Below are 19,316 nucleotides of genomic sequence, written 5' to 3' on the forward strand. Positions count from 1 at the left end.
ACATATAACCATGACATGTGTGAGCAATATATCATTTAGTGACAACTTTTTGTAAACATTTTTTTATTTTTATATCATTATTCAATCACTTGGGACAAAAAAAATGTAATATTCAATGGGCTTAACATGCCTCTCAGCAATTTCCTTGGGGTGTCTACTTTCCGAAATGGGGTCATTTGGGGGGGTTTGTACTGCCCTGCCATTTTAGCACCTCAAGAAATAAGATAGGCAGTCATAAACTAAAAGCTGTGTAAATTCCAGAAAATGTACCCTAGTTTGTAAACGCTATAACTTTTGCGCAAACCAATAAATATATGCGTATTGACATTTTTTTTACCAAGGACATGTGGCCGAATACATTTTGGCCTAAATGTATGACTAAAATTGAGTTTATTGGATTTTTTTTATAACAAAAAGTTGAAAACATCATTTTTTTTTCAAAATTTTTGGTCTTTTTCCGCTTATAGCACAAAAAATAAAAACCGCAGAGGTGATCAAATACCATCAAAAGAAAGCTCTATTTGTGGGAAGAAAAGGATGCAAATTTCGTTTGGGTACAGCATTCCATGACCGCGCAATTAGCAGTTAAAGCGACGCAGTGCCAAATTGTAAAAAGTGCTCTGGTCAGGAAGGGGGCAGGAAGTGGGAAGTGTTTAATGCATAGAATGCATTAAGTTGAAAAACCTTGAGGGTTTACAACCCCTTTTAAGTGTGTCTCCTGGAAAAAAAGAGCCTCATCCACAAATACCACAAAATACTTCAAGTATTGATGTTAAAGGGGGCAATACATGGTATTAAGAACTGGGGTATCTAAACTTTTGATCAGGGTCATTTGGGTAGTTTCTGTTGCCACTATGATTTAAAAAGCATAAACACGGTTGATTGATAATATATGGCTTCAGCCAAACACTAACCATGAGTGAAAGAAAAGTTTTTGAGTTATCGTTCATATTCTCTGAAAAATGGGCAAGAAATCATAAATTCTGCCAGGGTATATAAACTCACGAGCACAACTGTATATACAGTCTAGTGTGTGTGTATATATATATATATATATATATATATATATATATGTATGTATGTATGTATGTGGGTGTGTATATGTATATATATATATATATATATATATATATATATATATATATATATATATATATATATATATATATATATACACTCTGCATTCAGTGTAGCCTAAATCTACAGTGCATTGGTGTACAGTTGCTAATACAGTGCAGGCGATGATGAAAGAAGGGACCCCAAAGTTGCCTCCGATCCTGACAAATATCCAGAAAAGGATTAAAGGATATGAGCCTAATATGGAAGGTAAACCTGGATATGAGAACGAACTGTTCGTGGTGAGAGGATGCATGGGGAAGGGAGGAAGAGCTGACCAGAGGAATATTGCAGAGAAGGAACGTATACTTAAATCTGATACCGTTCCTGCGGTACGGTAATGACCATGAACCCCTAGCTTGTGCCTCTATAGTAAACGTGGAGAAGTTGTGAGCGTAGCAAAAGGGAATCGCCTAGAGCACTAACTGGTAACTGAGCCAAGGGTAGGAGACAGGAAGTCTGAAACACCACGAAAACCTGGCCGGTAACTGGTAGCCATGCCAAGAGAACATCCCGACTACCCTTATCATGGCTTAGAGAGGGTGAGTTGCAAAGAATGGACAGACTGACAGGAGTTTGTAGGGGCCTGAAATGCTGGTCACCTGATAGATACTTGATACAGAGGCAATATGCAGCGAAAGCCAGAGACACGAACCTATGAAACCTTCCCACCCTTGGTAGAAGCCCTCAGAATACTCTGGATAAAGAACCATAGGCCAGATCGATCACCTGTGACCAGGCTAGCCCCTAGTTCCACATGCCACTGTGAAGAAATGCCAACATGGCCTGCAGGCGCCCAGAGAAGAGCAGGAGCCGGGGTCGCCACTGACACCTCCGCTCTAGCCGAGCGGGCTATGATCCCCTCCATCCTGCCTAACAATTATAGCATGGGCGTAAGAGCATATTAAGTACCGCATGAAACTGGGTTAAGAAACATGCGTAGAAACATGTTCTGCTGGTGGATGGAAGAGGTTGGGATGGAGTTAGGAATAACAGCCTAAAAAATACTGCCTCCAGCTGAGGCCAGGAGAGGGGTACACCAGTGATAAAACTCAGCTATGAGTTTGGTATGGTCCCACCCCTACCTGATGGAGTGCTACCATGCACTGAACCCCCATGCCACGATGGAGAGACGAATGAGAATTTGTCGCTTCCGGAACACGCATCTTGCCCCGATCTAAGGAAACACAAACTAGAGAAAAGAGAACCGACAACCAACCCATGAACAACACCCCTTTGTACCTGACAAGTATGAGGATGTAGGTGCAGAAATGACAAGACCAACAGCGAGTGAATGTGAACCTAATGACAACACCACCCTAGTGTATGCAGTAAGCGAGCCTGAGCAACCTGCAGCACCAAGACAGGTAATTAAAAATGAACACTCGGGGCTGATGTACCCACAGACCGTGGTGGGTAGTAGTAAAGATGTAAAGGTGAATGTGCATGTGTGACGTATGGTATACGGGCGAGAAGATTATGGGACGACAATAACTTAAAAATGAAACCTCAGCCCGTATGGATCCGTAGACGTGACAGACTCTGGATGTGAGCCTTAGCTAACAGAAATGCTATGAAATGAAAGGCTACGACAGAAAACAGAGACAGATAGCAAACTGAAACCCTCAGGGCTCGTGTACCCACAGACCGTGGTGGGTAGTCATACAGTTGTAATGAAATGAACGTGCACCGTATGACGTATGTTATGGGCGAGATGATTGTGGTCAAACATTTAAAACTAAACCTCAGCCCTTATGGATCCATAGACGTGACAGACCCTGGATGTGAGCACTAGCTGACAGGAATGCTGCGAACTAAACGCTATGACAGGACGATGCTATGAAAGAAAGCTACCCAGGAAACTGCTACGACAGGAAAATACACGGACGATACACCCCCCCATGCTGGCGTGACTAGGGAGAAGAGGGAGAACGGACACCCCCCCTCCCCCCAGCGTGAGCACCGAAGAAAGCAGGCGGCGCCCCCTCGAAGATGCCAGATAGAGCATGTAACGAGGGCAGACAGTCCTCCATGTCATCGGGAAAACGGGGGCCGGACATCGCCCCCAGCCCCCCCGGCATGAGCACGGGCAGGCGGCCCCTTCGTGATGCTGGATCTGCATGGGGAGAGAGGAGCTGGCGGGCGGCAAATCACCCCCCTCCCCTGGCGTGAACACTGGCAGAAGCGGATGCCGGATTTTGCATGGGGAGAGAGGAGCGGCCGGGCGGCCGATCACCCCCCCAGGCGTGAAACACCGGGAGAAGTGGGCGGGCGGCCCCCTCATGATGCCGGATATCCTTTGGTGAAAAGAATATTTCGTCTCCTCGGTGGTGCACCGAGAGAGGAACTACCACCACTGTTGCCGCCGACCGTTGCTCAGCAGGGACCCGGAAGTAACGCGTGTCAGCGTGACCCGGAAATGATCCGACAAAGGATCTGATGGAGGAGGAGGAGGGATATATAGCCCTCAGACTCCTCCTAAAAATCCAGGCTAGCCTGCGGCCAGCCTTCAAACATGTATAGTTTCTACTACACTTCTGGTGGTGTACACAGTATACAATACAGTGCAGCCATTGTACACTCTCTAATACACTTCAGGTGGTGTACACAGTATCTAATAGAGTATAGTGTGGTGTTGCAAAACAAAAAATACATCATGTCCGGAAAGCCAACAAGAAGAGGCAGACGCTCACAGGCCACTAAAAGAGGGCAAGCAGCCTCTGTATCTACAGTCAACAGTGGTGGTCGTGGACATTGTGCATCCTCTGTAGGTGACCGTGGGGCATGCTTGTCCTTCTTTTTTGCTGCTGCTGGCTGTGCTATTGAGCCACAACATGCAGAAGAGTTGAAGTGGACTACAAAGCCGTCCTCATCCACTGTCACCCAGGTTCAGAGTAGTTTGCCTTCCAACGCAGCTGCTAAAGCGGCCTATTCCACTGGCTCCTTGTCCACATTCACTCCTTCCGTAGCCTGACCATCATGGAGGAATCCCCAGAATTATTCGACCACAGTGTCGGTTATATGCTGCTGGAGGATGCTCAGCGATTTGAAGGCTCCGATGTTGGTTCCCAGGTTCAGGAAGGAAGTAAAGTGAGCCTAGAGAGAGTAGGTGCCACAGAAGGACAAGAAACTGGCAGTCATGTTTCACAGCAGGGCGCGTTCCTGCGCCCAACAAGAGTATCTGTGAGGGGTTACAGTGTTGTGGCACCACCACCACCAACCAAGGCCCAATTTTTCTGCCCCTGTTTAACAGGAGCGTATAATTACAACTTTTGATATAATATTTCACAGCAGGGCCCGTTCCAGCACCCGACACGAGTATCTGTGAGGGGTTACAGTGTTGTGGCACCACCACCCAAGGCCCAATTTTTCTGCCCCTGTTTAACAGGGGCATGTAATTACAATTCTTGATATGTTTCACAGCAGGGCCCGTTCCTGTGCCCAACAAGAGTAACTGTGAAGGCTTACAGTGTTCTGGTACCACCAACACCTAAAGCCCAATTTTCGTCAGGATATATAGGGCAGGCCGTATAGTATATATACTGCTGTTCAGGGTTATATAGGGCCTGGGGGACCCCACACCATTTTTTTTTAAATTTGGGTGCGGAGTTCCCCTTAATATCCATACCAGACCTGAAGGGCCTGGTATGGATTTTGGGGGGGGGGGTGGGAACAGCCACGCCATTTTTTTTTTTTTTTTTTTGTATTTTTATCTATATTGCCGGGATCCGACAATACATTACAGCTATGTTTTTGTTTTGTTTTTTGTGCCCACTCGTATATATTTCATGACAAATGCCAAGATTCACATATTGCAATTTATTAGTCAGACAAGGAGGAGGGGTTGAGCTTGTAGGGTAAGTTGGTCACTGCCTCACTACCCTTCCACCTAGCTTTCAAGTGGGTGTAGGTAAAGTAGAGAAGCTAACTGGCTACTTAGTGATAGGCAGCCAATTAGTGCTTCGGTCTCACACAAAACCCACGCTCAGCCATGGTACGGAGGTTTATATATATATATATATATATATATATATATATATATATATATATATACTCTTTGCTGTACATTTGCATTGTCGGTATGCAACAGCCTGCTGTATATACACACTGGATTGTTAAACAATTGAGTGAGGAGTGTATTACACTAGCACAGACACCTGTTCACTTTTAACTATCTATTTTTTTTCTGAAATACAAAACCTCTCGTACAAAGTAATTTCGATAGAAATGTTTTTACTTTTTTTTATATAATATCTAAAATACTAAGCCAGTACAATGACACTGTTATGCATACAGCCTGTACATATATTTGTAAACACATTGGCATATGATATAATAACCTAACAATAATTGAAATACAATACTCATTTACTTACCTTGTTGATATCCCATAACACCACAATGCTTTGTAATTTGGCAAACTCCAGGGCTACAAGTCGCCCAATTCCATGTCCAGATCCAGTAATCAATACAATGTCTCCACTAACAGATTTCTTTTTTGCTGGAATAAATAATTTGACAAAGGCCTCCAGGTATGAGTAAATGGCAATGAAAAACAGAGCTATAAAGTCTAGAATGATCGCCATGTTTCCACTCTGAGTCTAAGTATACAATGTCCACGTCAGAATCTTTTCTGCTGGACTTATAAAGCAGCCTTGCTAATATTAAACAAACATGTGTTGGTGCCAAAGATATTACACAAGCCAAGAACAGCATGTAAAATCTGGTAACAGCCATTGAATGATTAACATCTGTGAAGATTTCTATACGCGGTGTTTGCTCTACTGGTTTTTATATCAAGGCAATTATAGGTGATTAACTAAATAATTTCACACAACCTTTTCTTGTCAAATTTAATTAAAGGTACATGATCGTCAAAACTAAAAATGAAACTTTGCCCAGCACTCCCCGGGTTCTTCGGTTCTTATCTCTACTCTTTATGCATCTTTAAATGGTTGATTATCTTTAACTTCACTTTTCAATGTGGCTTAGTGGGAGCGAGATCTGAAAGCCCTCGCTGAAAGTACCTACTTGAACAATGCAGCCATTACCCCAGTCTTGTTTTTGTACTTTTCTTTGTGGCCTTTGCAGTTTGAATAAGCCCATTCTGCTTATGTACTACGTTGTTTTTCTTTTTTTTACGTTTATATGTTATCAGTATCTCAGTCAACCTTTAAGCAGATAGTCCAGGGGCCCATGTTTTGCTGCCATTGAGATGCCCCTCGCAGAAGGATGGCCCACCAGGTTTGGGTAGGCTCTCATTCCGCAGATGGGTAGCCTCAATCCTCAGTTATAATTTTTACGCACCCTGGGGTACCCAGGTTGGATGCGGAAGCTATGGTGCCTGGCGAACCCATATTTGCACTTACATCACAACTATCTATAGCCCATGGGACTTTTGTCGAGTCACCAAGGTAAAATATAAGAAAATGTATTACATGAAAAAATACATATATTATAAAACACGTATCATTATACATGTATACCAACAGTGAAAAAACATCATCAAATGGCATTCAAAAACCTTCAAGTTTGAAAAGACCTCAACATATGACAACTGAGCTGATGCTGTCCATCAATCAAGATGGTCTGTGCTTAAATTCTCTATGCGTTTCGCCAGATAAAAACTTGCTTCCTCAGGAGAAGCACACAGGGATATCTAAAGATAGAAATCACATGAGAGGTTAAAAGGTATAAAAAATGAATTTGAAAAAATCCCATCCGGCTTCATGTTAGCAACTTACATAGTTATGAAATGTCCAAAACCCTTCGCGTAGATAAAATATAATGAACTTATAATAAAAATTCAATAACTAAAACTTCCAAATGTGTAGCAGGCCATGAGGGGGACATCCCAGATGCAGAGCAGACTCTACCCGGGAGTTGTAGAGAGGCGGGGAAGATGGAAAGAACAGGTGCCCACTAAGTGGATCTCCAGGCGTCCCAACAGATCACAATGAAACTTTGATTTCCCTCTCATAGAAAATGGTACAGCCTTGTTATTGAGGTTAAACATCGAGATTCTCTTGATACCTTCTAATGTTCCCTTTTTCTCTATGTATTACCCTGTTCACATTTGCTGTGTGGCATGTATCGCTTTATTTTTCTTTTGTATGAAAAATGTTTCTTAAATAACATTAAAAAAATCTGGGGGGGGGCTTCTGTACACCATCTGTATGTAGAACACCTTTAAATAGCCATATTGCAGTGCATTTTGCAGAAATTTACAATGCTACAGATTGGAAAGGAAAGTCAGTTTTTAATAACATTCAATTACAAAATACCTTGTGTCGAGATTGTATATGCCATATTATTATTTTTTTATTTGCTAATTTTTTTTACACGAAAGTGGAATTATCCTTTAATTCTTAACTACAGTGCTTATAAAATAGTTTAGTATTATTATTATACAGGATATCTATAGCACCAACAGTTTGCACAGCGCTTAACATAATGAAGGCAGACATTACAGTTACATTACAATTTGGTACAAGAGGAATCAGAGGGCCCTGCTTGTTAGAGCTTATAATCTAAGAGTTTATTTAATATTAGTTGCACATTAGTTTGTGGAACATCATTGCAATTCTTCAGTTTAATTTGTCTTTTGCTTAACCACTTCAATACAGGACACTTATACACCTTCCTGCACAGACCAATTTTCAGCTTTTAGCGCTGTCGCACTTTGAATGACAATTGCGCGGTCATGCTACACTGTACCCAAACTAAATTTTTATCATTTTGGTCCTACAAATAGAGCTTTCTTTTGGTGGTATTTGATCACCTCTGGGATTTTTTTTTCTGCTAAACAAATAAAAAAAGACTGAAAATTTTAATTTTTTTGTTTCTGTTACAAAACTTTGTAAATAAGTAAGTTTTCTCCTTCATTGATGGGCACTGATGGGCACCAATGAGGTGGCACCAATGAGGTGGCACTGATGGGCACTGATGATGGGCACTAATATTCGATACTGATGGGGAACTAATAGGTGGCACTGATATGCAGCACTGATGGGTGCACATACGTGGTACTGATGGGTACACATAGGTGGCATTGATAGGCGGCAGAGATGGGCACTGGTAGGCGGCATGGATGGGCACTGATAGATGGCACTGATGTACACTAATAGATGGTACTGATGGATGCCAATCAGTGCCAAACAATAATGCCTGTCAATCAGCGATGCCCATTGTGGGCACTGATTGGCATCGATTGCAGGCACTGATTGGCATCCCTGCTGGTCTAGGGTGGCATACCTGGTGGTGACATTCCTGGTGGCATCCTTGGTGGTCCAGTGTGGGCATCCTCGGGGGGGGCTGCGCTGATCAATCAGCGCAGACCCCCCCTGTCAGAGGCGCATCCGATCGTCTCTCCTCTACTGGCGTCTGACAGACGCGAGTGAGGAAAAGCCGATCAACGGCTCTTCCCATTTACATTGTGATCAGCCGTGATTGGACACGTCTGATCACGTGGTAAAGAGTCTCTGTCAGAGACTCTTTACCTAGATTGGAGTTGCGGTGTGTCAGACTGACACACCACAACAACAATCGCCGCGATGCGCACCCCCCCAGTCATGATATCGAAACCACTTTGCCCCCCCCCCCACGGCCCTCCGATGTTTCTTCGAGCTCTCCCATGCGATCGAGAACCCAGAGAAGGTATCCTCCAGCGCTGGAAGGAAGCCATAGAGAAAACCGAGGGACAGATGGTCCCCGGCAATCTCTGACTCTCGGAGGCCCTGATCTGATGCTTTTCACCTGGAGGAGAGACCCCACATCTTTCCATAAAGAGGACCTGCCACACACTATTCCTATTACAAAGCATGTTTACATGCCTTGTAATAGGAATAAAAGTGATCAAATTTTTTTTTTTTAAAGGGAAAGTCTAAAAAAGTGTAAAAAGAAATAAAAATTACCAAAAAAAATTAAAGCGTCCCTGTCCCCGTGAGCTCGCACGCAGAAGTGAATGCATACATAAGCTGCGTCCGCATATGTAAACAACGTTCAAACCACACATGTGAGGTATCACCACGAATGTTACAGCGAGAGCAATAATTTTAGCGCTAGACCTCCTCTAAACATGTAACCTGTTAAAAAAATTTAAAGCGTCACCTATGGAGATTTTTAAGTACCAAAGTTTGGCGCCATACCACCAGTGTGCGCAATTTTAAAGCAAGACATGTGAGGTAACATTATACAAAAAAATTGGGCTAACTACTGTTTTTTTTGCTTTTTGTTTTTTTTATTCATGAAAATGTTTTTTTTCCAAAAAAACTGCGTTTGAAAAAGTCCTGCGCAGATAATGTGTGACATAAAACGTTGCAATGGCCGCCATTTTATTCCCTAGGGCAGTAATGGCACCCCAGGTGTTTTGGAACTACATTTACCATAATGCTCATGCACTCTGCAGTGTAGTTGAGCATCATGGGAAATGTAGTTCCAAAACATCTGGGGTGCCAAGGTTCGCCATCACTGCCCTAGGGTGTCTGCTAAATATATATATATATATATATATATATATATATATATATATATATATATATATATATATATATATATATATATATATATATAATATTTGGGAGTTCTGAGTAATTTTCTAGCAAAAAAATTATGATTTTTACATGTAGGAGAGGCGTGCTGGAATTTGCGCGGTATGGAAGTGGTAACATATATGTTTGGACTGCTACAGTTTTTGTTCATTGTTTGAAGAATCATTCAGTATATACGCTTGAATTGCAACAATGGACTCCATTCCAGATGACATGCAAATTCAATCTCTTTCAGTAGTTATAAAAAAAAAAAGAGGAAGCTAAGCATATGGTTCAAAAAAATGGCTACACAACCATAACCAAGTTTTTCACATGTCTCTCCTGTGTAGATTACAGAAAAAAAACCCAGATGACTTTTGAAATTATCTACCAATGAATAGTGAGTGCTTCCACCAACTCTTGACTGCCCTGACCCCATACATTCAAAAAAAGGAATACCTTTCTGGGGGATGCAATCAGCACAGAACAAAGATTACGGTTCCTTGCGACAGGGAGAAGCCTGCATGATTTAAAGTTTAGCATTGACATCTCACCTCTAGCTCTAGGACTCATTATACCGGAGAACTGCAGCGCTCTCATCAAAGTGATGCAGGATGAATACATAAAGGTACAGTGCATTCACCTATATATCTATCTACCTATATTTAAAAAAGGAAAGTATTAAATGTGTCATGTGTATAGATATTTTCTTTGTGCTACTATATACTTAAAGATGAGAAAAAACTAAACTATTTCAGGACAGCAAGTTCTCCCACTTAAAAAGATGAGAGAGGCCTGTAATTGTCATCATAGGTATACCTCAACTATGAGAGACAAAATGTGGAAACAATTCCAGACAATCACATTGTCTGATTTTTGAAAGAATTTATTTGCAAATTATGGTGGAAAATAAGTATTTGGTCAATATCAAAAGTTCATCTCAATACTTTGTTATATATCCTTTGTTGGCAATGACAGAGGTCAAAGTTTTCTGTAAGTCTTCACAAGGTTGTCACACACTGTTGCTGGTATGTTGGCCCATTCCTCCATGCAGATCTCCTCTAGAGCAGTGATGTTTTGGGGTTGTCGCTGGGAAACACAGACTTTCAACTCCCTCCAAAGGTTTTCTATTGAAACCTTGAAATGCTTCTTACGAAGCCACCCCTCGCCCGGGCGGTGTGTTTGGGATCATTGTCATGCTGAAAGACCCAGCTACGTTTCATCTTCAATGCCCTTGCTGATGGGAGGAGGTTTGCACTCAAAATCTCACGATACATGGCCCCATTCATTCTTTCATGTACACGGATCAGTCATCCTGTTCCCTTTGCAGAGAAACAGCCCCAAAGCATGATGTTGCCACCCCCATGCTTCACAGTAGGTATGGTGTTCTTTGGTTACAACTCAGCATTCTCTCTCCTCCAAACACGACGAGTGTTTCTACCAAACAGGTCTACTTTGGTTTCATCTGACCATATGACATTCTCCCAATCCTCTTCTGGATCATCCAAATGCTCTCTAGCAAACCTCAGACGGGCCCGGACATTTACTGGCTTAAGCAGGGGGACACGTCTGGCACTGCAGGATCTGAGTCCCTGGCGGCATAGTGTGTTACTGATGGTAGCCTTTGTTACGTTGGTCCCAGCTCTCTGCAGGTCATTCACTAGGTCCCCCCGTGTGGTTCTGGGATTTTTGCTCACCATTCTTGTGATCATTTTGACCCCACGGGGTGAGATCTTGCGTGGACATGCACCCCCCCCTCTCTGCAGGTCATTCACTAGGTTCCCCCTTGTGGTTCTGGGATTTTTGCTCACCATTCTTGTGATCATTTTGACCCCACGGGGTGAGATCTTGCGTGGAGCCCCAGATCAAGGGAGATTATCAGTGGTCTTGTATGTCTTCCATTTTCTAATTATTGCTCCCACAGTTGATTTCTTCACACCAAGCTGCTTGCCTATTGCAGATTCAGTCTTCCCAGCCTGGTGCAGGTCTACAATTTTGTTTCTGGTGTCCTTCGACAGCTCTTTGGTCTTCACCATAGTGGAGTTTGGAGTGTGACTGTTTGAGGTTGTGGACAGGTGTCTTTTATACTGATAACAAATTCAAACAGGTGCCATTAATACAGGTAATGAGTGGAGGACAGAGGAGCCTCTTAAAGAAGAAGATACAGGTCTGTGAGAGCCAGAAATCTTGCTTGTTTGTAGGTGACCAAATACCGTATTTATCGGCGTATAACGCGCACTTTTTTCCCCTTAAAATCAGGGGAAAGTCGCAGGTGCGTGTTATACACCGATCCCCTGCGATCCCGAGCTGTCACAACTTCAAAATCGCCGACCGCGATTTGAAAATGGCGCCGCCGGCGCTGAAATACACAGAGCCGGTCCTCAGCTCTTTCCAGTGGCTCTCGTTCACTTTCGGCTCCACTCGTAGTCCCGAGCAGAGCTATCCGAACCTACTCGGCTAGGTTCGGATAGCTCCGCTCGGGACTACGAGTGGAGCCGAAAGTGAACGAGAGCCGCCGGAAAGAGCCGAGGACCGGCTCTGTGTATTTCGGCACCGGCGGCGCCATTTTCAAATCGCGGTCGGCGATTTTGAAGCCCAGGATGGCAGGGACAGGGGATCGAAGGCTGCACTGGGGCAAGGCTGCACTGGGGAAGGCTGCACTGACAAGGCTGCGCTGACAAGGCTGCACTGACATGGCTGCACTGACAAGGCTGCACTGACATGGCTGCACTGACAAGGCTGCACTGACATGGCTGCACTGACAAGGCTGCACTGGGGAAGGCTGCACTGACATGGCTGCACTGGGGCAAGGCTGCACTGAGAAGGCTGCAATGATGGGCATTTAAATGTAAGTTTTTTTCCCTTCAACTTCCCTCCTAAAAGTTTTTTTTTCCTTAAAATTCCCTCCTAAATTGGGGTGCGTGTTATACGCCGATAAATACGGTACTTATTGTCACGGAACGCCCCACACTCCGCTTGAGTGCTTCCGTCATATACCACTTCCTCCACGTCTGTATACAGATAACAGATATTCCAACCTCTCTGAGCATCAAGACAAGGCGACACTTACTTCACTGCTACCATGAACTCACTTTATTCAGAACCAGAATACAGTCTTATATACACAGGCGAAGATTACTCTAAATACAAACGTAACCTAATTAACATGAGCTAATTATCTCATCCTTTATACAGCCTAGGTGGCTGAGACATGACCTTTTGCCCAGACTTGTGGTCACCGAGCTTCACACAGGAATATAAACACAATAGCTGGAGCTAATTACAATTAACAATACAAACATAACCTAATTAACCTAATTAACATGAGCTCCAATAGGAGTCGTCCCGTCTCCTACATTGTATAGAGGACAATGTGATCAGCTCATTCAATTAACACACATTACCATAACCATCAACACAGGGTTAATTAGAACAAACAACAATGAGTTGAATACCTTTAGAACCTAGACTAAACTTATTTACATTAAACCCATTATAGCTGACATCAGACAGGTGAGTGGAGATGATGACATTAGCATCTCCTCACAGGATGTGTCCCAACAGTATAATTCAGTCTTATCATTCTAATATGGCATATAAAGGGTTCCAGAGTCTGTGTGTTTTGGGGGGACATGGAGCTGAATCCAAAGTAACACCAACCCCAGGGTCCCCAGGCATACAGCTCACAGAGAGCACCATTCCCCCAAATGCTAGGGCCCATAATCGGTGGGCAACAGGCTTGCACACAGTCCTCTCCAACAGCCTCCGCTCTGGTCATGCCCGTGACATTTCTCCCCTTTCGGCAGGAGACTAACACAGGAGGAGACCCCAGACGGGTTGACTCCGAAGTTAGTAAACAGCTCCAGTCCTCTACTGCCTGTACCCACACAGTACCCCAAATAAATTGTTCCAAACAAAGCATTACTCACCCAGCCAACCTCTGCCTCTCTCAGAGAACATATCTGCCGCTGGGGAGAGGCCTGGACTGGCCTTTCTCCCTGGAATCCTTTCTGCCGCTGGAGAGAAGACAGGGTGTCTGGGCTCACTCTGTCATGCTGTTGGGGATCGGGGCCCACTGTCCAGCATCCCTGGGGTATACAGGTGGAGACTGAAGTCCCATCCACCTTCACAGGAAATCCATCCTCTGTTAGTTGAGGGCAGAGTATAGCAGTCCTCGGCCCTGTTGCCAGCCCTTCTGCTGGAAACCCCACACCATCTGTTCCGGCTAACTGTTGGAGAGGGAGGCCGACTGCCCCGCCTCCCTGGAACTCTGTAGTTGTTGCCGGTGCTGGGCAGAGGTTGGTAGCACTCTGCCCTGTTGCCAGCACTTCTGCTGGGGACTCCGCATCCTCTGCTCCGGCTAACTGTTGGGGCAGGAGGCTGGCTTCCTCCACTCCCAAACTGTGTAGCTGCCATTGGGGAGGTGAGCCGGCTGCTTCCTTTTCCATTCCCTCATCTGGCTGCTGGGATGACATGTCGATGGTACTGTCTCCCAGGTACACGGATCTTTGCTGGGGAGGAAAGCCCACTTCCTCCACCCTGGCCAACTGTTGGGGAGGGACAACACACACCTCCTCTCCCTTCTCCCCCTGTATCTGCTGCTGGGAAGTGATTGCCATCTTCTCAGCCTGAGCCTCCACAATTGCTGCAGGTGTGGGGCAGAGGTCTTGGACCCTCTGTCCGGTTGCCAGCACTTCTGCTGGGGGTTTGCCAGGTGGTTCCTCCTCTACAGAAACGTCTATTAAATCCCCAGTCTCCGGAATTGGTAAAAGTGTGGGACAGAGGTCTTGGACCCTCTGTTCAGTTACCAGATCTTCAGCTGGTATTTCCTGATAGTCCCAGGCAAAGGGAGCCCAGCCCTGGCACTGAGCAATGTCTAGCAGCCGTCTGTAGGCGATCTCTAGCTCCCATTCCTGAACGGCCAGAAACTCCAAATCTTCCTGTGCCCAGTGCACTTCCGAAATGTTCAGTAGCCCTTCTCTGAAATCCATGATTTTGTCCACCCGCCGCTCCAAATCACTCCCAAAGTTAGGGTCCCCTGTCAGCTTCACAAACAACAGTCCCAAGCCGCCGTAGCTTAAGCCTTCCGTTGGGCTGTCATCCGCTATCCAGGGACATGCTTGGGATACATGCCACCGGAGGGCTCTGTAGCTCTCATCCAGCTTTATCTCTGCCCAGACCAGCCTGCTTAATTCAGCTGTCTGCTTCTTGTGTGGTTTTTCTCCCAAAAACCGCACCCGCAGTCCGTACTGCGACCAGTACCTTTCCTGGATGGAGGGGAGAACTTTTCCCTGGTGTCGCTGCTCACGGGCTAGCGCTTCCTTCCAGAGTTTGCAGCGAATAGAATCACACCATCCCAGCAGGACCTGCTCCGATACTGGTCCTCTGTGCTGTATCTGCATCTCTCGCAACCTCCTTCTGAATTCCTCATCCATGGCGGCTGGTATCTGTACCTCTCCTCTCCTGCTATCTGGACCTTGGATCCAGATGGAAGTTTGGATGTCCCAGACTTCAGGAAGCTTTCCCGCTGCTTGCCACCAATGTCACGGAACGCCCCACACTCCGCTTGAGTGCTTCCGTCATATACCACTTCCTCCACGTCTGTATACAGATAACAGATATTCCAACCTCTCTGAGCATCAAGACAAGGCGACACTTACTTCACTGCTACCATGAACTCACTTTATTCAGAACCAGAATACAGTCTTATATACACAGGCGAAGATTACTCTAAATACAAACGTAACCTAATTAACATGAGCTAATTATCTCATCCTTTATACAGCCTAGGTGGCTGAGACATGACCTTTTGCCCAGACTTGTGGTCACCGAGCTTCACACAGGAATATAAACACAATAGCTGGAGCTAATTACAATTAACAATACAAACATAACCTAATTAACCTAATTAACATGAGCTCCAATAGGAGTCGTCCCGTCTCCTACATTGTATAGAGGACAATGTGATCAGCTCATTCAATTAACACACATTACCATAACCATCAACACAGGGTTAATTAGAACAAACAACAATGAGTTGAATACCTTTAGAACCTAGACTAAACTTATTTACATTAAACCCATTATAGCTGACATCAGACAGGTGAGTGGAGATGATGACATTAGCATCTCCTCACAGGATGTGTCCCAACAGTATAATTCAGTCTTATCATTCTAATATGGCATATAAAGGGTTCCAGAGTCTGTGTGTTTTGGGGGGACATGGAGCTGAATCCAAAGTAACACCAACCCCAGGGTCCCCAGGCATACAGCTCACAGAGAGCACCATTCCCCCAAATGCTAGGGCCCATAATCGGTGGGCAACAGGCTTGCACACAGTCCTCTCCAACAGCCTCCGCTCTGGCCATGCCCGTGACACTTATTTTCCACCATAATTTGCAAATAAATTCTTTCAAAAATCAGACAATGTCATTGTCTGGATTTCCACATTTTGTCTCTCATAGTTGAGGTATACCTATGATGACAATTATAGGCCTCTCTCATCTTTTTAAGTGGGAGAACTTGCATAATTGGTGGCTGACTAAATACTTTTTTGCCCCACTGTATTTACAATATTGTAACAGCAGTCAGCCTAAACCCATGTATAATGTTTATATTTATGTTGCATGTGCATTTATCGTATAACTATAAATTTTATGTCTTCTATTTAACCATTTCAGTACCAGGCACTTTTACCCCCTTCCTGCCCAGGCCAGTTTTCGACTTTCATCGCTGTCACGCTTTGAATGGCAATTGCGCGGTTATGCAACACTGTACCCATATGAACTTTCTTTCGGCGGTATTTAATTACCACTTGGTTTTTTATTTTTTGCTTTGTTTCTGTCCTTCTTAATAAGTTTAGGCCAAAATGTATTCTGCTACATTTTTTGTGTGACAATAACCCAAATCAGTGTATATTATTTAGTCTGTAGGAAAGGTATAGAGTCCACAAACTATGGTATATATCTGAAAATCGATCCATTGTGATGTACTAACAGCCTATCTCATTTCTTGAGGCCCCCGAAAACACCAGGAAAGTATAAATATCCCCCAAATGACCCCTTTTTGGAAAGTAGAAAGTCCAAGGTATTTAGTAAGAGGCATAGAGAGTTTTTTGAAGTTGTTATTTTTTAGGTGTGTCCTGAGGAAGTTCCGGTATACAGGAACTAAACATGTAGACGCTGATCCTGGGACATGAACCCCCTCTTATTGGCTCAGCCACCATGAATTCCAGGGTTTTTAACAGGATTTTTTGGTACATAGTGTCAGGAAAGGTTCTCTCTGCTGGTAATATCAGCCATTTGGCATGCAGTACTGAGGCTCACCAGCAGGTGTCTCCTGACACTTTGGAGCTGTCAGAAGAGCTTTTCCCTGCTGGTATTATGTCATCTTTTGACCGCAGTATTGGCGTCCACCAGCGGAGGGATCCTGGCAATGTGGAGCAGGTATTGCCTTCTGCAATCAGGCTTCACCTGACCTTGTTAGCAGCTATTGTATAAATACCCGGCAAGTGCACACTCATCTTGACCTGGTATTGTTCTTGTGCCCTGACCTGCAGCCTGTTTACCTGTTTACCTGATGCCTGATTCCTGTATTCCATATCCTGAATCTGTTATATCTGTTCCTGTATCCCTGGATCTTTGCCTGCAGCCTGATCCCTGCCATCTTGTTCCCTGTCTGTTTACTCCTGGCCCCCCATCTACTGATATCCTGTTTATGACCCTGGCCTGGCTTGACTACAATTCTGGTACTCCCTTTTGCTACATATGTTGGTTGGTTTATTATCACTGTTTGGTTGTTTGGTTTGTTCACTCTGTTTGTATTGGTGGTGTGTTCACATTTATATGTATTTACCTTAATAAACTTACTTTCACCTATTTATGTCTGGTTCACTCTGTTGCAGTCCACACAGTTCTGGTCTTATCTGGTATATGACAAAATACCAGGGCCATCCCTGACTGGAAGTGGCTGTACAGGGGAACCATTTTGATTCAGTTTGGTTGCAAACATGAATGCCGATGAGGTTATTTATTTTTCTCTGCTGGCATCTGAAAGTGGTGATTATTGCGGCCAGGCTTTGAAAGGATGGACTAGTGACCAGTTGTTTGCAACTATACATTTGGCTCTCTCCCTGGTCGATCAGGGTTATATATTGTTTGGGGAAGTGCAGCCTTTGATCAAGATCTGTACTGAGCTGGCCCTGCCCTGTATTCCAGAGGGCCATGATGATTTCACTCCTTTTGATATGAATCAGGTTGTATCCCTAGTATGGCTTTTTGAAGATGATCCCGCCAATTTTTGTGAGCACTACTCAGCCTGTTCCCCACAGGTGATTGCTGAGTGCATTGTGTCTGCTCAGTCTTTTGTTAGACAGGGAGTTTTAAAAGCACAGTTTGTGCAACCTATACTTTCAGCATGGTCTGACATGGTGCAATCAGCTCCAGCAAAACAAACCACCTCTGCCACCAAACACTAGCCTACTCAAATGTATGTTTCCCCATCACCCATGTCAACCTCAGTTGCAGCCCAGTATACGCTGCTACCAACCAAATACTCATATCCGGTCTCTGCTCCCTGTACCTATCCTGCATTCAAACCCACCTGCCTCTTCTCAGCTGCCTACAAACCCACAAGAACTTCCCCCAGCTACTGTTACCTCTTCTCTACCATATCCCAATCCTCCTTTCCAGTCTGCTGCACCCCTCACCTACAGAGCTTCAGTGGCTAAGCCAAAGAAAAAACAAAAGTTTTTTCCAACCAAGATGATCCTGCCAGTAACCCAACCTGCCTCCGCACCAGCTAATCCAATCAAGTCTGACGTCCCAGTGCTTGCTATCCAGTCTGACGTTCCAGTGCTTGCTGTCCAGCCTGACATCCCAGTGCTTGCTGCCAGCCTGACGTCCCAGTGCTTGCTATCCAGCCTGACGTCCCAGTGCTTGCAACCCAGTCTGACGTCCCAGTGCTTGCAACCCAGTCTGACGTCCCAGTGCTTGCAACCCAGTCTGACGTCCCAGTGCTTGCAACCCAGTCTGACGTCCCAGTGCTTGCAACCCAGTCTGACGTCCCAGTGCTTGCAACCCAGTCTGACGTCCCAGTGCTTGCAACCCAGTCTGACGTCCCAGTGCTTGCAACCCAGTCTGACGTCCCAGTGCTTGCAACCCAGTCTGACGTCCCAGTGCTTGCAACCCAGTCTGTCTTCCCAGTGCTTGCAACCCAGTCTGACGTCCCAGTGCTTGCAACCCAGTCTGACGTCCCAGTGCTTGCAACCCAGTCTGACGTCCCAGTGCTTGCAACCCAGTCTGACGTCCCAGTGCTTGCAACCCAGTCTGACGTCCCAGTGCTTGCAACCCAATCTGACGTCCCAGTGCTTGCTATCCAGTCTGACGTCCCAGTGCCTGTTATCCAGTTTGATGTCCTGATGTCCACTTTCCAGCCTGATGTCCTGGTACCCGCCTTCCAGCCTGAGGCGCCAGTGTTCCAGCCTGAGGGGCCAGTGTTCCAGCCTGAGGTGCCAGTGTTCCAGCCTGAAGTGCCCGCTTTCCAGCCTGAGGTGCCCACTTTCCAGCCTGATGAGCCCGCTTTCTAGTCTGATGTGCCCGCCTTCTAGCCTGATGAGCCCGCTCTCCAGCCTGATGAGCCCGCTCTCCAGCCTGATGAGCCCGCTCTCCAGCC

General features: G+C 45.1%; 1 protein-coding gene across 1 annotated transcript in view; it reads right to left on the bottom strand.

Annotated features, from left to right (window-relative positions):
• Positions 1 to 5,890, bottom strand: part of LOC141106924 (17-beta-hydroxysteroid dehydrogenase 13-like) — an 80,202-nt gene extending 74,312 nt beyond the window's left edge. The window contains exon 1 of the mRNA XM_073597852.1: positions 5,493 to 5,890. Coding sequence (XP_073453953.1) covers positions 5,493 to 5,702 — 210 coding nt within the window. The 5' untranslated portion in view covers positions 5,703 to 5,890. The remainder of the gene's footprint in view (positions 1 to 5,492) is intronic.
• Between the last annotated feature and the right edge of the window lie 13,426 nt (positions 5,891 to 19,316).

Source organism: Aquarana catesbeiana, linkage group LG01, assembly GCF_042186555.1.
Source record: "Aquarana catesbeiana isolate 2022-GZ linkage group LG01, ASM4218655v1, whole genome shotgun sequence".
In the NCBI taxonomy this organism is placed as follows: Eukaryota; Metazoa; Chordata; class Amphibia; order Anura; family Ranidae; genus Aquarana; species Aquarana catesbeiana.